The sequence below is a fragment of the Tetrao urogallus genome, assembly GCF_951394365.1.
Source record: "Tetrao urogallus genome assembly, chromosome: 1".
In the NCBI taxonomy this organism is placed as follows: domain Eukaryota; kingdom Metazoa; phylum Chordata; class Aves; order Galliformes; family Phasianidae; genus Tetrao; species Tetrao urogallus.
In genome coordinates this window covers 57,989,432-58,006,923 of record NC_136813.1, presented here as the reverse complement: position 1 = coordinate 58,006,923, position 17,492 = coordinate 57,989,432, and the positions used below count along the sequence as shown (strand labels likewise).

At 38.9% G+C, this 17,492-nt stretch overlaps 1 protein-coding gene across 1 annotated transcript in view; it reads right to left on the bottom strand.

Moving 5' to 3' along the window:
* The window catches only part of MCF2L (MCF.2 cell line derived transforming sequence like), a gene marked incomplete at both ends in the record, with an annotated part of 134,864 nt that overhangs the window by 48,849 nt on the left and 68,523 nt on the right, over positions 1 to 17,492 (bottom strand). The window contains 2 exons of the mRNA XM_079540922.1: positions 1,785 to 1,899; positions 8,310 to 8,393. Of these exons, the coding sequence (XP_079397048.1) occupies positions 1,785 to 1,899; positions 8,310 to 8,393 (199 nt within the window). The remainder of the gene's footprint in view (positions 1 to 1,784; positions 1,900 to 8,309; positions 8,394 to 17,492) is intronic.

Sequence of the window (17,492 nt, the reverse complement as noted above, 5' to 3'; positions counted from 1 at the left end):
ATGATCCAATTTTCTACCCAATTAGCTGCCCTCCTGCCGAGGCTGTAATGACTCAATTTGGATATAAGAGTGCTGGGGAAAGGCTGTAGAAAGTGTTGCTGAAGTTAAGGTAAAAGGTATACACAGCTTCCTCTTATTTATGCATCTAGATATTTCACCACAGAAATAGGATGATCAAGCACAATTTTCCATTGTTTTGTTCATGCTAGCTACTTCCCAGCACTTTCTTCTTTCTTGTGACTATAAGTGCGTTTTAAGAGGACTCACTCTATAAACTTCCTGACAGAGTAAAGCAAGGTCAGTTAGCCTACAGTGCTTCAGAACATTATTCTCAGCCTTTGCAAAGATGAATGTAATATTTGCTTTTCCCCGGACATCACAGACTGCCTCTGATCACTAAAACCTTTAAAAGATGATAAAGAATAGCCTTGCTATATTACTGGCCAGCACCACAGATAACTTCAGATGCAGCTTAGATTATCCCATAGCCTGCACTTAGGTCAAATATTTTCAAGAGATCCTGGAGATCCTCATTTATTTCTAGACGTTCTCCTCCTTGAACACTTTCTCTAAGAATACAGGCCTGGAAGATTCCGTCAGAGAAGACTGAAGCAAAGAATTCATTAAGTATTTTAGACACATCCATGTTGGCAACCGCTAATATACTCAGCCCATTCATCACAGGTGAATATTTTCTTTGTTCATTCCAATACTGTTAACGCAGCAGAATGATTTTCTCTATGGGAGCAGGGTGTGTGGGGCTTGGGGGCTTGATATGCCTCATTCCTTGTTCTTCAGCTCCAGGTGCATTGGGACATTCCTGAAACCACCCCTATGTGTTTGGGCAGTGTTTCTGTATTTGTCCTTTGTAGCTTGTCACTACATTCGTCTCCCGCATGCTGCCTTTGCACTGCAGCAAAAAGTTGCAAGTTTCCTATTTAGCCCAGACAGCCTCTCAGTGGGTGTCTTCATTTTTCAAGACATAGCATTATTGTGCTTTGACGTTGCTTGTCCTTAAAAACCTCACAGCTTTCAACCACAGATTTACTCTTCAGAATTGGCTTCCACTGAATTACACCTACCAGTACCCTGAACAAGCCAAAGTTTAGGGTCTGTATTCCACTCTGCTACTTGCCCTCCTCACCTCTAACAGGATCTTGAATGTCACTGTTTTGTTCCCTGACTGATTTTCAACAGAACCACAGGTTTTGATGAGTGGTCGATTGACAGTTCTACCATGCCCTCTAAGAGGATTGAGTTTAATTGCGGGACCTGATTAGCACCACCACTCAAATTTTTGGAAGTGCTACAGAAACTGTACATTCAGTATGATAATGAAATGGAACAGAAATAGTTAGGACAAATCCCCACACGTAACTGTGGAGTTCTGCTTCACACTGTGTAACATTTTGAGTAACATCCATGAATTAGCAACTTCTGCCAAAACTGTGTTTTCAATTAAAACACAGAACATTGCACTCTAGGATCCAGAATACAAAGAAATGAAAAAAGAGCACAACTTCTATCACAACATCTTTATCCATGCCTACAAGGAAGTAATTTTTTTTCAAGGCCTGATGAACTGTAAATAGCACTATATATAATTAATCTAAATGCTACATTAGACAGCTCACACTTAATCAAAATTCTCACTGACTCTGCACCACCAGCCACATTTGCTTCTGCTTTAAATACTAAGCCTGACTTTCTCCCCATAATGCAAATGACTGAAAAAAAGAAATATTTTATCAGATAAGAGAATTTTCTACCAGACAGGTGCTTACCTCGGGATGCTGGTCAGGTAGGTCAGGACATTCTGGAACTCCTTCTCAGGGATCTCACTGAAAGCTGGGTAGTCTGGAAAGGTGATAACAGGGCATCCATCTCCCCCTCTTCCACCTACAAAAGAAACAAGCAGCAAGTGTGTTTACACTTCGGTCCTTTTATCTAGTCTGCAATTTGCCAATATTTAAACTACTGTACTTTTTGTTCTCTTTAAGCAGTGCTCAGATTGGACGCTATGTATTCTGAATAAGCGAGTCTTCGGAGCTTAGAAAGTTTTATAGGTAAGGACTTGTTGCAGCACATGGGATTTTTGTCCCCATGTACGTTGTTTCATGTGAACACAGTTCAGACACCAGGTGGCAGTGCATCTTTCATTTGATAAGCGTTAAATGCAAGTAAATACAACCCATCTGGAGAAAAACAAATAACTGATTTAAGAAAAAAAATAATTCAGAATTAAGCAGGCAAATCTTTATCTTGAACAGAACTCTACCTTCTCAATTTGACTAATTCCTGCAAGCCTCTCCTCTGCTCTGCTTTCAGGACAGTCTAGAAGAGGCGGCAAAACAAGCTAAAGGAAGATATTTTAAATGAGGTTTCCTGTTCAGCTTCTCAGACTACCTACATCTGGTAAAGCAGAGCCAAGCATCTACACTACAGCATGAGTAGATAGTTGCTGAGCAGATAGATCACCTAATCTGTACTTTTCTGACACTTGCACCACAGCTTTTTGAATGCACTTCACACGCGTTTTTATATGCCACAATACAGTGTCATTATTATTATTGTTCTTTTTTAAGATCATGCTAATACTTAAGCAAATATCTTCACAGAACTATATTGGACACAGGAGCTGTTGAACTGTAGCAGCTGCATGAATTTCACAGCTGGGGGAGTTGTGGAGACAGTGCTGGAAAATTATCTTTGCTCGGCAATTTGAAAAAAAGAAAAACAGAAATGACTGTGATAAAATGATAAGTATATATTTTATGGCCTTGAACTTTGCCCATTTTGTATAAATACATTGTAAAATGTATTACTAGCACTATTTGATCATGAGAGCAAGTGCCTCTGCATCCAGCCTCAACAGAAAAAGAAGAAATACTAGAACTCAGACTTATTTGATAAAAGAAAGCACCATTTCCCTCTGAAGCCACAAGTAATTGCAACAGCACAAACGATATCCTTCTGTTAACACACAGTGAATCTGACTTGCATCTACTTGGTTGCAGGCAATATGGCGCTCCACCATGCAGCTCTTGAAGTCAAAGATCAGAAAATAGTGTGCTTTGGATTCATTTAAGCAATAATAAAATGCAACTCTTAGATAAATCATGAGTTTGCAAACACAACCTTTATGACACATCCAGACTCTGCAATACTAAGTTAAGGGAGCTACTTTTAGCTACACAGATGCTCACAGCACAAACCTAAGTTAAACAACAACAACAACAACAGGGGTTGTTATTGTTTTCATTTTGCTCTATCCGTGTTCTAGGGAACAATGCATTTTCCTCTCTCATTTCTTCTGAAAGCATTTTTCAGGCATGTTAATGAACGTTGCCTACAGAGTGTCCTGCTCTCTCTAGAATACCTATATTTAGTTATCATTATACATTATTTTTAGTTTTCCCCTGGTTACTTGCTTTGTTCTATAAACTCCTATGAATAGGCCATATGAAACAAAAGAAAAAGAACAATACGTTTGGCTGGACGTAGCCTCAAAGCAGAACCATGGAGCGTGATTTCTGGGAAGTTCCCAGACCACCACTAATTGTCAAGGGGAAATGCAGAGCCATCCTGCCTTGACAAAGCCTATAAATTTTCAGTTTCTAGTGTACTCATCATTTGTTATCGTGGGTGGGGATGACTCTATCCTATGTGTTAGTACCCAGTTGAGCACCAATACTCCTGTATTTTCCTGATTTAATGCTTGGACACACCTATACCTCCCAGGGCTGCTTGAGTGCTTCTCATCACCAGAGTCTCACTGCTGCAAAGAGCTTATTTGATGTGTTCTTAATAAATACTACAGAATTTCAGCTTTAACATCTCAGTGCAGAAAGTGATTTCTTGACATAACAACTTGAAATAGATGATACTGCAACTGGAAGTACACTGCTGCAAGTGAGAGACATGCTGCTCTAGAAAGCACTGGCTTCCTGCAAATGAGCATCATGTTTCTGGTAAGGAATTTCTCCTTTCTAAATACATTACTCAAGTAATTGGAGTACTCAGAGCATCTGAAATTAAGAGTAGACTTAATTAAGTAGTGGATAAAAGCACATCCTTTGCAAAGGAAAAAATAAAGAGAAGCAAGAAGTAATTGTTAAAAATATCTGCTCCTTGAAATGAGAGGCAAGATTTGTTTATATTACTTCCAAAGCTGCATTTTGCCCAGGCTGATCAGCAGTAAGTATACCAGCTTAGAAAGGTTTTTTTTTTTTTTTTTTTTTAAAAATCTCTACAGACTAAGAGTTCAGTGTTCTGAATGTTAAGTTGCAGTCAAGTCTGTACCTGAGTGAGACAAACTGCTATGTTTCTACCTCTTCTACTGGCAATATATAATGTACAGACTGAATGTCATATGGGCAACAAAACACATGTTTAAATTTAAAAATAAATGCTACTATACGATGCTGAATTCACACAAGTTCAAACAATTTTACAGACTCAGCGCCCAAGGAGCGGTTTAACAAGGGAGGTATTTCCACATCATTTCCACAGAAAAGAGCAAAAGCACTGATAATGAAATAAGGTTACAGAGAGCAAGGAGAAACGTGTCATCCACAAAGATAATTTAAAGGGCCAAAGCCATCAGGCATTTGAAAGCTAGTAGCAATAACAACTTCCTCAACTGCAGGAAAAACAACTATTAATAAACACGCTAGTTGCTTGAAGAACTATAAATAGCAATACATGCATATTGCATTTAATGCAAATATCTTTTTTATTTTGGAGTTGTGCAATGCTTGAAAAGGCATTCAAAGGAAAGTGAGATTAAAAAGTTGGCCCAGTATTTGCAGTGGCCCTAAGTGTCATTTGCACATTACATAACATACGTGATTTAAGATGCGCATACACAGATACCTGTCTCTCCTTTGTTCATCTACACTAACTTCATTACATATACATATAAGAAAATATAAAATACAAACGAGAGACTGTAAGCAAGATATGCATTTTCCAGAGAGTTCTGAATGAATGTTCGTATGTCCCTTGAGATGATTTAAGAAAAAGAAAGAAAAGGAGGCAGAAAAGCCTTTGCTGTGGAAAAGAAAAACGGTTGCACAAAAACTAACTAGAAAAGAGAGTAAGATGGATGAAACAGTGAACTAAGTAGAAAAGGATTGTCTGTTTGGGTATGTGGAAGGGGATATCTAATACAGACAAGCAGCAACAATTCTTGAAAATAAAGATCTTGTTCCAAAGAAATAAAAAGCTCCAAAGAAAAAAGCTAGGCCTGAGGTAAAATATTGACATCATATTTTTCATCTTTTCACCTTTTGCAAATAACTGATTTAAAACCTCGTCCAGAGCTTGCCCCAATTAACTGTAGATTGAACACACAATTGCAGACACACTGCTGAGCCACAGCTGGAGCCTTCAACATCGACAGGAAGAGTAATACCTTGATGCAATTACACTTGGCTGTGTTTGCTGAAAAACTGAAGGATTAAAGTTTTGTTTTAAAATGTCAAAGTGAAATGAAAATGCATAAGTCAAATTGTCCAATAATAATAAAATAGAATATAGCTATAGTCCATAGTAATGCAGCTGTCCTACTATAGAAGGCAAAAATAACTGAGTTAAAAGAGATATGAGCCTTGCATCTAAACTGAGTAAAATAGAATGACAAATGGCTGATCTCACTAAGCTCCAGTGCACAGTAGATTTAATGAGTGCTGACGATGCTTGTGGCTGTATGAACTCAAGAATGTTAGGGAGTGAAGAAACTACCATCGGACTCCATGAGACTTTTTTATTCATCTTCTGTAATCATCAGTTCTCCGCTTACTTCTGAGAGACAAAATGTAAGCATTACTTGCAATTGCCTAGATAGGCTGGTTCTTGAATGACATTATAAGCTGGTTTTTTTTGGTGCCAGTTTAAGAAGGAAACTTGGAAAAGCTTGGAAGCTTAGAAAGTAGAAAAAAAATTGCAAGAAAAGAATTGTAGCTTAAATACCATCATTTCAAATGGAGCGTGAACACTCAACTTCATAAAGAAATTCTCACTTCCACGTGATACCATCACCCTATAGAGAAAATAATCACTACCACAGACCCACACTTAGTCCAGCCTATATGGAAAGAATAAATTATAATAAACAGTCACCAGCAAGTACAGTGAGATTTAAAGAGCTTTTGACAAGCAAAGCAGAAAATCATTTCATTCTTGGGCACCTTTTCATCTCATGCAGGAATAAACAGAGAAGAAACAAACAGTCAGAGCCCAACTTCAGCCTAGAGACTATAACCTCCTTTATACTGAAGGAGGCAGAGTAGCTCTGCGAAGCTACTCGTGCTCTCCCTTTCCAGACAACGCTAATCCGAGCGGTGCAGTTGACACAATAGAAGGCAGGGATGCCATCCAGAGAAACCTGGATAGGCTCAAAAAGTAGGGACTACGTGAACCTAATGAGATTCAGCAAGGCCAGAGGGGAGAGGGAGAGAGTAAGTTCACTGCTGCACACCTGCATGAGCCTTACATACAGGAAGGCAAGAAAAAAAAAAAAACAAAAAAAAAATAGCCAGCAGCTCATCAGATGCCTATCAGCCTAATCAACAAGCAAAAGCATTATCTCCCTTTACCCATTAGCAGCTAGTCATGGTCCCAGCACTGGATTGGACCAAGCTCAGCATCTGATGCCTGCAAGCACAAACACATTATTTACTTGGCAAAGTTAGTCCAAGGACATCAAAGACATTCTGTGCTATGTAATTACAACTGCACTGATTTTAGAAACATTTTTTTTTTTTTTTTTTTTTTTTTTAAGACTAGAAGCAGGTTCCTTTGCAGAAACAAGGCAGCAATACCGGTATGAAAACCCCTTCCAGACCTACATATGTTTAAGCCCAGCACTGAGACTACTGAGAAACTTGTGGCAGTGCTGCTCACTGAAACATTGCTTTCATTAAGTTTCAGGTAGCAGATCCAATAACACCTTAGCCTAGGTGAGACCTACAAGAATTCAGCAGCACATCAGCACAGTCATTCTGTGCTCCCCCATTTCCAACAAGGGTTTGATTAGCTCAAAGACCTCTCTAGATCAGGATGTACCAAACTCCTTAGTACTTCCTTCCTTATTTCCTGTGCTTTTCAACATGTTTATCAACCACCTGGACAGTGGGATAGAATGCACCCTCCGTACATTTGCTGACAACACTGAGTAGTGCAGTTGATATAATAGCAGGGAAGGATACCATCCAGAGGGACCCGGACAGGCTCAAAAAGTGGGACTACATGAACCTGATGAGGTTCAACAAGGCCAAGTGCAGAGTGCGTCATGTGGATCATGGAAATCTCACATATGTGTAACAGACTGGGAGAACTCCTTGAGAGTAGCTCTTTTGAGAAGGACTTGCGGGTTTCTGGTGGAAGAAAAGCTGGACGTGAGCCAGTAGCGTGCTCTTGCAGCCTGGAAGGCCAACTGTATCCTGGGCTGCATCAAAAGAAAGGTGACTAGCAGGGAGACACAGGCAATTGTCCCTCTCTACTCTGCCTTCTGAGGCCCCATTAACAGTACAGGCCTGGGGCTCCCAGCATAAGAAAGTCATAGAGCTGTTGGAGAAGGTCCAGAAGAGGACCATGAAAATGAACAGAGGGCTGGAGAAGAAAGAAAGGGATCTGGGCCTGTTCAGCTTAAAAAAAAAAAAAAGAAAAGGCTCCAGGGAGACCTCACTGTGGCCTTCCAGTACTTGAAGGGAGCTTACAAACAGGAAGAGATCAACTTTTTTCATTGTCTGATAGTTATAGAACAAGGGGGAATGGCTTTAAACTAAAAGAAGGGAATTTTATTTTAGATATTAGGAAGAAATTCTTCACTGAGAGGACAGTGAGGTGCTGGCACAGCTGCCCAGAGAAGCTGTGGTGCCCTATCCCTGAACATGCTCAAAGCCAGGTTGGATGGAGCCCCGAGCAGCTGAGCTGGCCGGAGGGCAGCCCTGTCCAGGGCATAGGATGGGGCTGGGTGGGCTGGGAGGTCCTTTCCAACCAATGCCATTCTATGATTCCATGATTTTTCCTCATGTAGTCTTTCCTCTGACCCTCAGTTCCACCCCACTCTACTTCATTTTCCAGGAGCCAGGATAATTTAAGATTTCCACTAAGAAAAAAAGAAAGAAACAAAACTAAGAAACAAAAAATAATTTCTTTTTGTAGTAACGAGCCTTTGTAGACTATTCTGAGTTGTTCATAAAGAACAGATTTCTCTTATACATGTAAGACAGAAACTGTGAAAGCCCAGCAGGTCTATCTATACACACAAGCGGTATCTGTATAAAGGAACATCATGGTCTTACCTGACAGATAAGCAAATTGTTTCTTTAACTGGTCGTGAATATCTGCTGCATAGAGGGGGATGATATCCTGATGCATGATTTCATCTGTGGAAGAAAAAAAATGCATTGCAAAATTGTTTTGAGTAAAATTTCGCAGCAGTGAGTAAGTAAAATAAAATCAGCATTAGAACACTAACACCCAGGAAATAGCCTAATTTGGAAAAACTATGTGAAAATACTGGGAGACTTCCAAATGTTTGCCTTTTCATAAGTTTTTCATAAACTTTTCATAAAGCGCATTGATAAAGAAAATTAAAAGTCGTGTGGATTTGCTGACACTTGAAAGGTATACTGCCTGTCTCTGCACCAAACATGGAGAAATTAATATTCCTTAGCAACAATCTTAAACAGGGAGTTTACTTATCAATTTTTTTTTTTTTTTTTTTTTTTTTTAAAACCTTCTCAACTCATATGAAAAAGGAACAGGTGCACATCGGCACCCAGCTTGTCAGGCCTTGCTGAAGCCATCCCACACTTCCGGACACTTACAATTGTTCCAGCACCTACGAACTTCTCAGTGGCCCTTATGGAAGGAACAGCATGCAGCTATGGAAAGCATCACTGCCTTCCAAAGGGAAATTTCACTGGTGAATAACCCTTGCACTGTTCTGCATGAGGCAGGCCCGACAGGACTGGACATACAGCTCCCATGAAGTGCACATACGCCTACTTAGCTGTGTAAAAGCTTTGCCTCATCTTTTATGCGGCCCTTCTATCCCAGCTTATTGGCAAGTGTAATACTTTCAATTTTCTGCCACAGAATCCGAGCCAAGGCACTTCCTCCAGAAGGAGAAGGTCAAGCAGAAACCTAAGCCTTCTGACCGCAATAAAGACCTTCATTTCCAAGGCATGACAGCGTTGCCTCATTGACTAAACTATGACCTTGTTCCGGCAAGGAAACAGTTTTACTCTTGAAATGCCTAAACCCTGACTATTCTGCCTTTTTAGCCTCACTGAAATGCAGTGGAAGAATAACCTAGTATTTTTTACTGCTCGGTTTGGAACATCTCTTTAAATCTACCATTACATAAAAAAGTTTTTTTTGTTTGTAATGTACATTAAGTGTCATTAAGATACACTCACTTCTAACACTCAACCACAGAAAATGTACTCAGTGCATAGAAAATGTAAGTAAAAATATACAGACATAGTATAGAGATAAATGTTACCAGACCTGAAGTACAAGCTGATCAAGCAGAAGTACTGCTTGATTCTAGAGGACAGGATTTATCCCTACTGAGACCTTTGAAATGTCAAAAAAGCAGGGATTTCCCTGTCATTTCTATGAGCGATTCTCCAGTGTGCACAATTCTAAGAAATATGATTATTTGAGAACAGCTCCCAGAAATGTGCAGTTACTTCTTCCAAATAAGCACTAACTTATACTGGGAAACAGAACTTCTCTGTTCCCTTCCTGCCAGCCCAACAGTGGAACAGCTGTGATCACTGTCAAGGTCACACCAATCAGAGCTATTTTTCTGCATCCGGTGAACTGCTGCTTGAACCAGAAGACCTCTGCATACCACACTGTCAGATCCCTAAGTGGTTAGGTCTAGCTGTCAAGTTACATTTCTCCAAGACCTTCAGTTACATCATCATCTTAATGTCTTAAAGGAAAAAGTAGAAACAGACCTTTTACAAGTTTAATCTCAAATGGCCAACTCATTTCTGTTTCCCTCTCCAGGGTCAACAGATTTTTTTTTTTTCTTTTCTTTAAATGTAAGTGATTTTTAATATGAAGAGCTTACCCACAGCAGTGCTTAATAAGTCAAAGCCAGCCCCTGATTCTGCAGATCAGTCCCTACAAGCAGGACTTTTACCTGAACACACTGTATGATAGGATCAATGTCAACTTTTTCAGTGGGTGATAGGAAAAAGGAGAAAAATGCAAGCACCCTGTAATGCACTTCTAGTCACAGGCAGAAGTAATTTTTCCTATTATCACATAAGCACATTATACATATATACATATATATACACACACACTTATTGAATACATAGGTAAATATCTGACGCATAACATTCAAGTACGCAAGACGTTCATAAGTCAAGGAAATGTGTCTGATAGACATAATGTTCAATAAAGATCACTACTTCCTGGCATGCCTGCATGATCTGTCACATCACTGTCCCAACTCGTGCCATGCAAATACATGAGCACTGTTTTGGTTGTCCCCTGTTCTCTGTGACAGAACCAACAGCTTTTGCAACTAGCACAGCCTTGAGATCAAACACTTTCACTGAAAGCACAGTACTTTCCTTTCCAAAGTTTAAGTCTCACTTTAAAGTCACACGTAACAGCCAGAGTGCCTGCACACAGACTGACAGCCTCCTGGAGCCTGTCCTGCTGCATTCCCTCTGCCACAGCACTGCCCCTCACCTGATGCTTGATTGTTTGCTTTCACAGCAGGCTTCAGGAAGTGGACTGTGTGTTAAGATCAGGGCTAACCTGCAATAATTCAAGAAAATTGAGATAACAAATAGTGTAAAACGAAGTGAGAAAATGAAACTCTGGAAACTTCCAAGCTGTCAGCGTTCAGCAGCCTGATGCACTTGATGCACTTGAACCCGGCAGCAGTGATGGGCTAAGAAAACCACAAAAGCTCATGGCAAAGGATGTAGAGCAAGCATATGCACTTGAATGAACAGTAACCATCAAAAACTAAGACTTAAAAACCAAGAACATCCATGAGACTAAGAAAGCTAATAAGCTTGTATAAAAGTCATGAGTCAGGGAATTTGCTTTTGCCTCTCTATTATGTTTGGTGTAAATTTTACCTACAGTATTACAATATCCTTCTTTCCGTATGCCATCTAATGGATAAAAACTAACCTTCTAAATCCAAAAAGTTATGCATGCTAATAGCACAATTGAACAGAACTAAAAGATACAGCCTTGAAGTTACAGTGACAAGTAAAAAGTAGCAGTTGCGTGTTCACCACTCTTATTGGTGGTAAGAAAACAATAATAAAAAAAAAAACCTGTTAAGTTATATCTACTAAAGAATAAAAGTTATCATATATTTAGCTGAAGAACAACAAACTTGCCTTTCTACAGCTGATGAAGGGAAGCCAAAAAATGCAAATGCAGTAGATGATACAACAGCTGCAATGCAAAAGACAAAGTGCCCCAAATACACTAGCGTGACTGGATTTATTTTGATACTACAACACCCAAGCCAAGTTTCATTGAAATCAAAGTCTTCTCGTCTGTCCACTTTGCAGCTGTGTGGACTGCAGTTTACACAGATGTTCCCCAAACATCCTCCTCGTGAGTGCCATTAAAACAGTTTGACAAGCTATGACATAAAGTTTATATACACTACAGATCTACAGAGTTCAATGTGAACTGCAAAGCCTTCATAGGACATTAAGTTCTGCATCTTATCACTTCGTAATCTTTATGCAGTACAGGCAAGGAAATACTAATTGCTTCAGTGCTATGCTTCAGCATTCTGCTTAGCCAGAAGTTAGACTTATTGCTGCTCGGGGTAAGTTTTGCTTCTTTTTCTTATAGGACATTAGCAGGATTCACTTTTTAACTTCCTATCCCAGGCACCTACACTGTAAGATCATCACTACTGAAAAGACTTGCCATTGACAATGATTAATAAAATATTCCTCAGCCTTTGAAAACTACCCTGTAAGTTGACTCAAGAGTATTGTATTTTGGGTTTAATATTACATATAATATCTGTTGTTCATTCTTGTTTGCATTGCCATTGTTCAATCTTACTAAGATTAATTGCCAATAAGGATTGAAAAGTGAATTTAATAGTCGTTTTTATGTTTTCTTATGAGCTAAATTGAATTATTTAAGAAAGAAAAACTGTTAAAGCATTTTCCAGAAGCCTCAGAAGTGAGGAGGATGGTTGTCAAGTCACTACTCATGCTTATAAGAACAATTAATTCCCCCCCTAGTCTCCTCTGGAGGTTGCCCTCCCAAGAGCTCTTCCCATGAATTTTGACAGAAATCTCTGCCAGCTCTCCCCTCTCCAACATTCTGTGTCCTTTCAGGGAAAAAGCCCTGAAATTATATATAAAGGAAGTAATGTGGGACAATTAGAATTCCCCCAAAATAAAGAGTTATTCAAAAGTTGGAGTTCAATCTGACTTTGCAGGAAGTTTCTCCATTAATACATGGATACGTGGTGTCCTTACTAGAAGTAGAAGGCAATAGAAGCTTGCACATGCTGAGCAATCTACAAGGGCACATGCTCCTTTGGTTCACAGATCTAGAGAAAGTGATATATTTAAATCCTTTGAATTTCTATAATATCCTTTAAACAGAGAACCCGCCACCTGCTCTGCTCTTCAGGGACTATTTTCACTTTAGTGAAGCTAATTAAGTGCATATTAAAATAGTTACTAAAGAAATCTGTTTTCTAAGGAATTTTTAAGGGCACACTTACATGAAATAATATTCATGCAGACCACGACTATTTTTAATTTTACATTGACTCTCTAACACTGTTTTCAAACAGATACCGAAGAGTTTGGTTTATTGTATGTGAAAGGTATACAGTACAGCATGCTAGAATATCCAGTCTTTCCACTCACTCTCTTTTTAAGAGTTCATTTAAAGATATTTCTTGAGTAGCTTGCTTAACATAAAGCCCTCAAGATTGACAGCACATCTGGTATTGTAGCTGCTGTAAAATAAAGATTTTTAAAGTTATTGCCACTTTTTAGAAATCACTATTTTATTTTTAAAACTGAATGCCCAACAGCTGGGAACACAAAGATTTTTTTTTTTCCTAAGCCGACACCTAGAGGTTCTTTAAAAAAAAATAAGATGAAAAAAACCACAAGAGCTAGTGTTGCAATTGAATCTAAGAGAAGACAAAAGTATCATCTTACTAATGTAGAGGTATCAGTTAAATACATATATTTTTACATAGAAAAGACTGTGTCTCTTGAGAAATATATTTTAAAACTAACTTCTAACTCCATTTGAAATCTTGATTTAATAGTGCTGTCTCTATCTATGAGGGAGGAAGGTAGCTTAGAGATGTCTGATACCAGAACAGCAGCAGCAATTGCCTACATCTCAAGTGAAACAGGATTACAGTTTAATAGTTTGATCATGAGAGCATAAAGGTAACTCATTTTTGAGTTGTCTGGCACGAGGAAGCCCTGAAGAAAAATGGATTTGAGAAAATGGTCAATGTCACTCAGGTTAAGGTTTTCTCTTATCAGTAAGAAGGCTCCTCTTTCTTCTACAGCCAAACTAAAGCTCATCTCATTCAGAGTTAGTCTGACATGAAGCAAAACCTTTTTCATACAACACAATACCAGAGATGAGTTTAAAACAAACTGTATCGACATTATGCTGAAGATTATTTGATTCCCACCAAGCCAGTGGGAATTATACCACCCTTACGAGTAGCTCTGTACAAAATCCTATGGCTATCACTTCACATCAGCTTGAAAGCCACCCTCTTTGTGCTTTTGTACACACATGGACCCAATTATGCCTTTCAGCACAGCATCCAGTAACACATCATAAAGCAACGTAGAAGTCATTTTCCTGCCTCATCTTGCTGAGCCAGCAGGATTGTCCTGAAAATGCGACAAGAGCTTCTCTATTAAATGCCTGCCTTAAATTGAAGAAATATGATTGGTCTCAATCAGTCTTGTTTTTGATTTCTCTGTAAAGTCTACCCACCCAAAGAGTAGAATGCCTTTTATGACAAAGGTCTTCATTTGAAGAATCTTTTTACTAAAGCAATCCTCCCATCTGGTAAGTGTAATTGCAAGATAATGACTTTTAGAACAGTCCCTTCATCTCTCTCAGCCCAAAGGCAAACTCTTCATTTCCTCATTGTTCTCTCTTTGTCCACCCATCTTCCCCCTCCAACCCACCAGCACTAACAGTCATCTCTTGTGTAGCCCCCACAGCAGGAAGGGCCAGAGAAGCAGAGCTAGCGATGACAGCCCTCTATCCGCACACCAACATGTGAAACTAAGAAAGTGATCAAAACAATGACAACTCTCCAAATTTAAAATGGAATAAGGAGGCTGAGGGGAGACCTTATTGCTCTCTTCCAATACCTGAAAGTTGCTTACAGTGAAAGCAGGGCTAGTCTCTTCTCACTGGTGACAGGGTGAGGGGAAATGGCCTCAAGTTGCACCAGGGGAGGTTTAGGTTGGATATCAGGAAACACTTCTTTACAGAAAGGGCTGTTAAGCACTGGAATTGGCTCCCCAGGGAGGTGGTTGAGTCACCATCCCTGGATGTGTTTAAAAACCACTTGGATGTGGTGCTCAGGGGCATGCTTTAGCGGAGGATTGTTGGGGTAGAATGGTTAGGTTGTGGTTGGACTCGATGATCTTTAAGGTCTTTTCCACCCTGAGCTATTCTATGATTCTATAGAGATCCCTGCAAACTCCATGGTTAGGTATGTTGAACCCTAACAGCTACTGACCAAGTTGCCCTGATCTTGCACTATTTGTATCAGTCCAACCTGGCTACAGTTATCTTACAGAAATATACATAATCAAGTGTCAGCGTCTCACCAGCCCAAGATATCCGATGGAAGAACTCATTTCTCTTTTATTTGACTAAGCTGCCATCAAACTAAAAGGTCAGAAAATGCAGGAGACTAATTCCCATGAATCAGCATGCAAATCACAACCCTCTCTTCTAAGGACAATAACTTCCTTTCCAATTATCTGGATAAAACCACATTCTCTCAACTTCCTGGTGAAAATTTATGGAGAACCAGCAAGCAGGAAATGCTAATTCATCACCTGCGTCAGCATCTCAACTACTAGGAAAAATTGAAATAAAGCAACCTAACACTCCAAATAGCTTTGTAGGATATTAGTGTCCAATAAATATTTCAAATGAGACAAGCATATAAGATTTTTACGAGAAAAGTCTACAGAACAATCACATTACCTGTTTTCCTTCCTAGTCAGAAAGGATAATTTCTTTTCAAGAACCCCGAATCACAAAAAACAATCTTCAAGTCTTGACACCTTTAACTAAAACACGCTTTACGTAATTTCTACTTCTGTGGCATTGTTAACATCAGCTTGTTTTCTGTATGGCTCCTGATTCCCTTTAAGCTAATAGAGCATTATTTAAAAGGCCTTACCATGAGAGTCAATGACATAGAGGACTCTACAGCCTGTTACTACAGTACAAGCCACAACAGTATGACTATATAGTCCACTGCTACAACAGTCTACTATGTATTCCCATACATTTTCAGTGTTGAGTAATGGTCTAACTGAGCTAAGACTCAGAACTGGTACTGTCAGAAAAAATTTGAAGTCTTATAATAGAGGGAACATCACTTTCAAGCTCGATTCTCACTCAAGCATTTTGCCTGTGAATTCCTGACTGCTTAGATATTTAGCAGAGCCCATGATATTTCTGCAGCACTTTCCATAACCCATAATCTGGTAATACTTAAATAACTCAATTAAAATGAAACTGGGGAATTTCTTTTAATCACATCTAGAGAAGAACATACTTTCTCTAATGAAATATAGGGGTCAGTAACTTCCCCCTATGTGTGCAAAAACAGAAGAACTGAAGTCTTTGTATTACGTATGACTACCAAAATACTGCTTCATTCAAGTAATTCTTATTTCCTGTTATTGTATTTTCAGAAAAAAACCCAAACTTGTCCATCTGTTTCTTCTTTCACATCACAGGGTTGGAGCTTTGGCACCTCACTATCTGCAGAAATGTGAGGATGATGGTCTGATCTCTTGTATGGAGATTCATCACTGATCCTTCTTTTAAAAACTGTTGAAGTGTACAGCAAATACAGTGCTGCTGAGCTGGCATGAAAAGACAAGAAATACAGTAGTCCACTTTTTCTTTGCTCAGATAGTGAAATAGCTGCTCAAAAGCATACTTTGAAAGAAACCAAAATCTTGGTTAGCACTGTCAAACATGTCTCTAGAACTCCCGGATTTGAGAACTTACACACTATGAAGGATGTCCTTGTCTTTTTTTTTTTTTTTTTTTTTTTTTTTTTTTTTTTTCCTTTTTCTTTTTTTTCTACCACTCTTTTGCAGAAGACAACAGAACTCTTAGCTCTAGTTTGCCTATATAACATCACCTCAAAGCACAATCTTCAGAAAAAAATATTATTCTCTTTTCTGTGTGTAACAGAAATACAAGATACTGAGAAGGCAAAAACCAACACCTCCTCAATCTTAATCAGTCATATCTATGGACTTAACACATGAACTTTGTAGTCATTTTACAAGAGTGATTAAACACTAGGTAATCTGTAACTAGAAGAAAGCTGTGAAGTAATTAAGAAGTCAACATAAGAATCAGTAAGATCTAATGTTCCCTATACTTGAGGAAAATCTAAACTAAATTACAGAAGGAGTTAGGGGGAAAAGTTTCAGTTCTTGTAAGAAATCTGAAAGAGTTACAGTGACTGATTCATTTCAATGTCCTTTTTCTCTATATGGTACTTAAGCACATCTAGTTTATTTTTGTGAAAAAGAGATGCCCTTTGTGCTATTTCAAGTCATGATAATTATTCCCTTCCTAAACTGAGATGAGGAACTCTGAATCACGCCACACAGCCACTTTGTATCATAACTTTTTGTCAGCAGCAAAGAGGACTTGCAGAGAGAAGGGACAGCAAAGACATCACATGGACCCACAATGCAGAAGCAAAAATTCACATAGTGCGCATGACATGGTATTGCTAACACAGCAGTCTCACTCCCTTTTCAAGATGTCCTGAAGAAAGCCTGAACTTACCTTCTGCCTGCCAGTAAGCACTTCTCTGTTCTTGCAGAATGGTTTCAGACTGCTAAGAACCATGCCCTCAAAATACATTTAATGATATTGCCAAAACTGCAGCATTGGGATATTAAAGACTTCTGAATTGTACTGAGTGTATAGCATAAATATACTTATGAAGTATTAGAGGTGTTTAAAATCATCTCCAAGTTCCAGATTTTGCAAAAAGCAAAGGATATTTCAAGCAGAGAAATATTACATACAGACAGAGCAGCAGAGAACACTTTCCTAGCAAATACTCAAGTGTTAAGAAGGTGATTGACCCAGATGCGTCTTACTCAGTACTTTATCATAAAGCCTCCATATAACTTAAAGAAGTGTTAGACTTAGCAAAACTCCCATAATAATTCCCTCAGAGC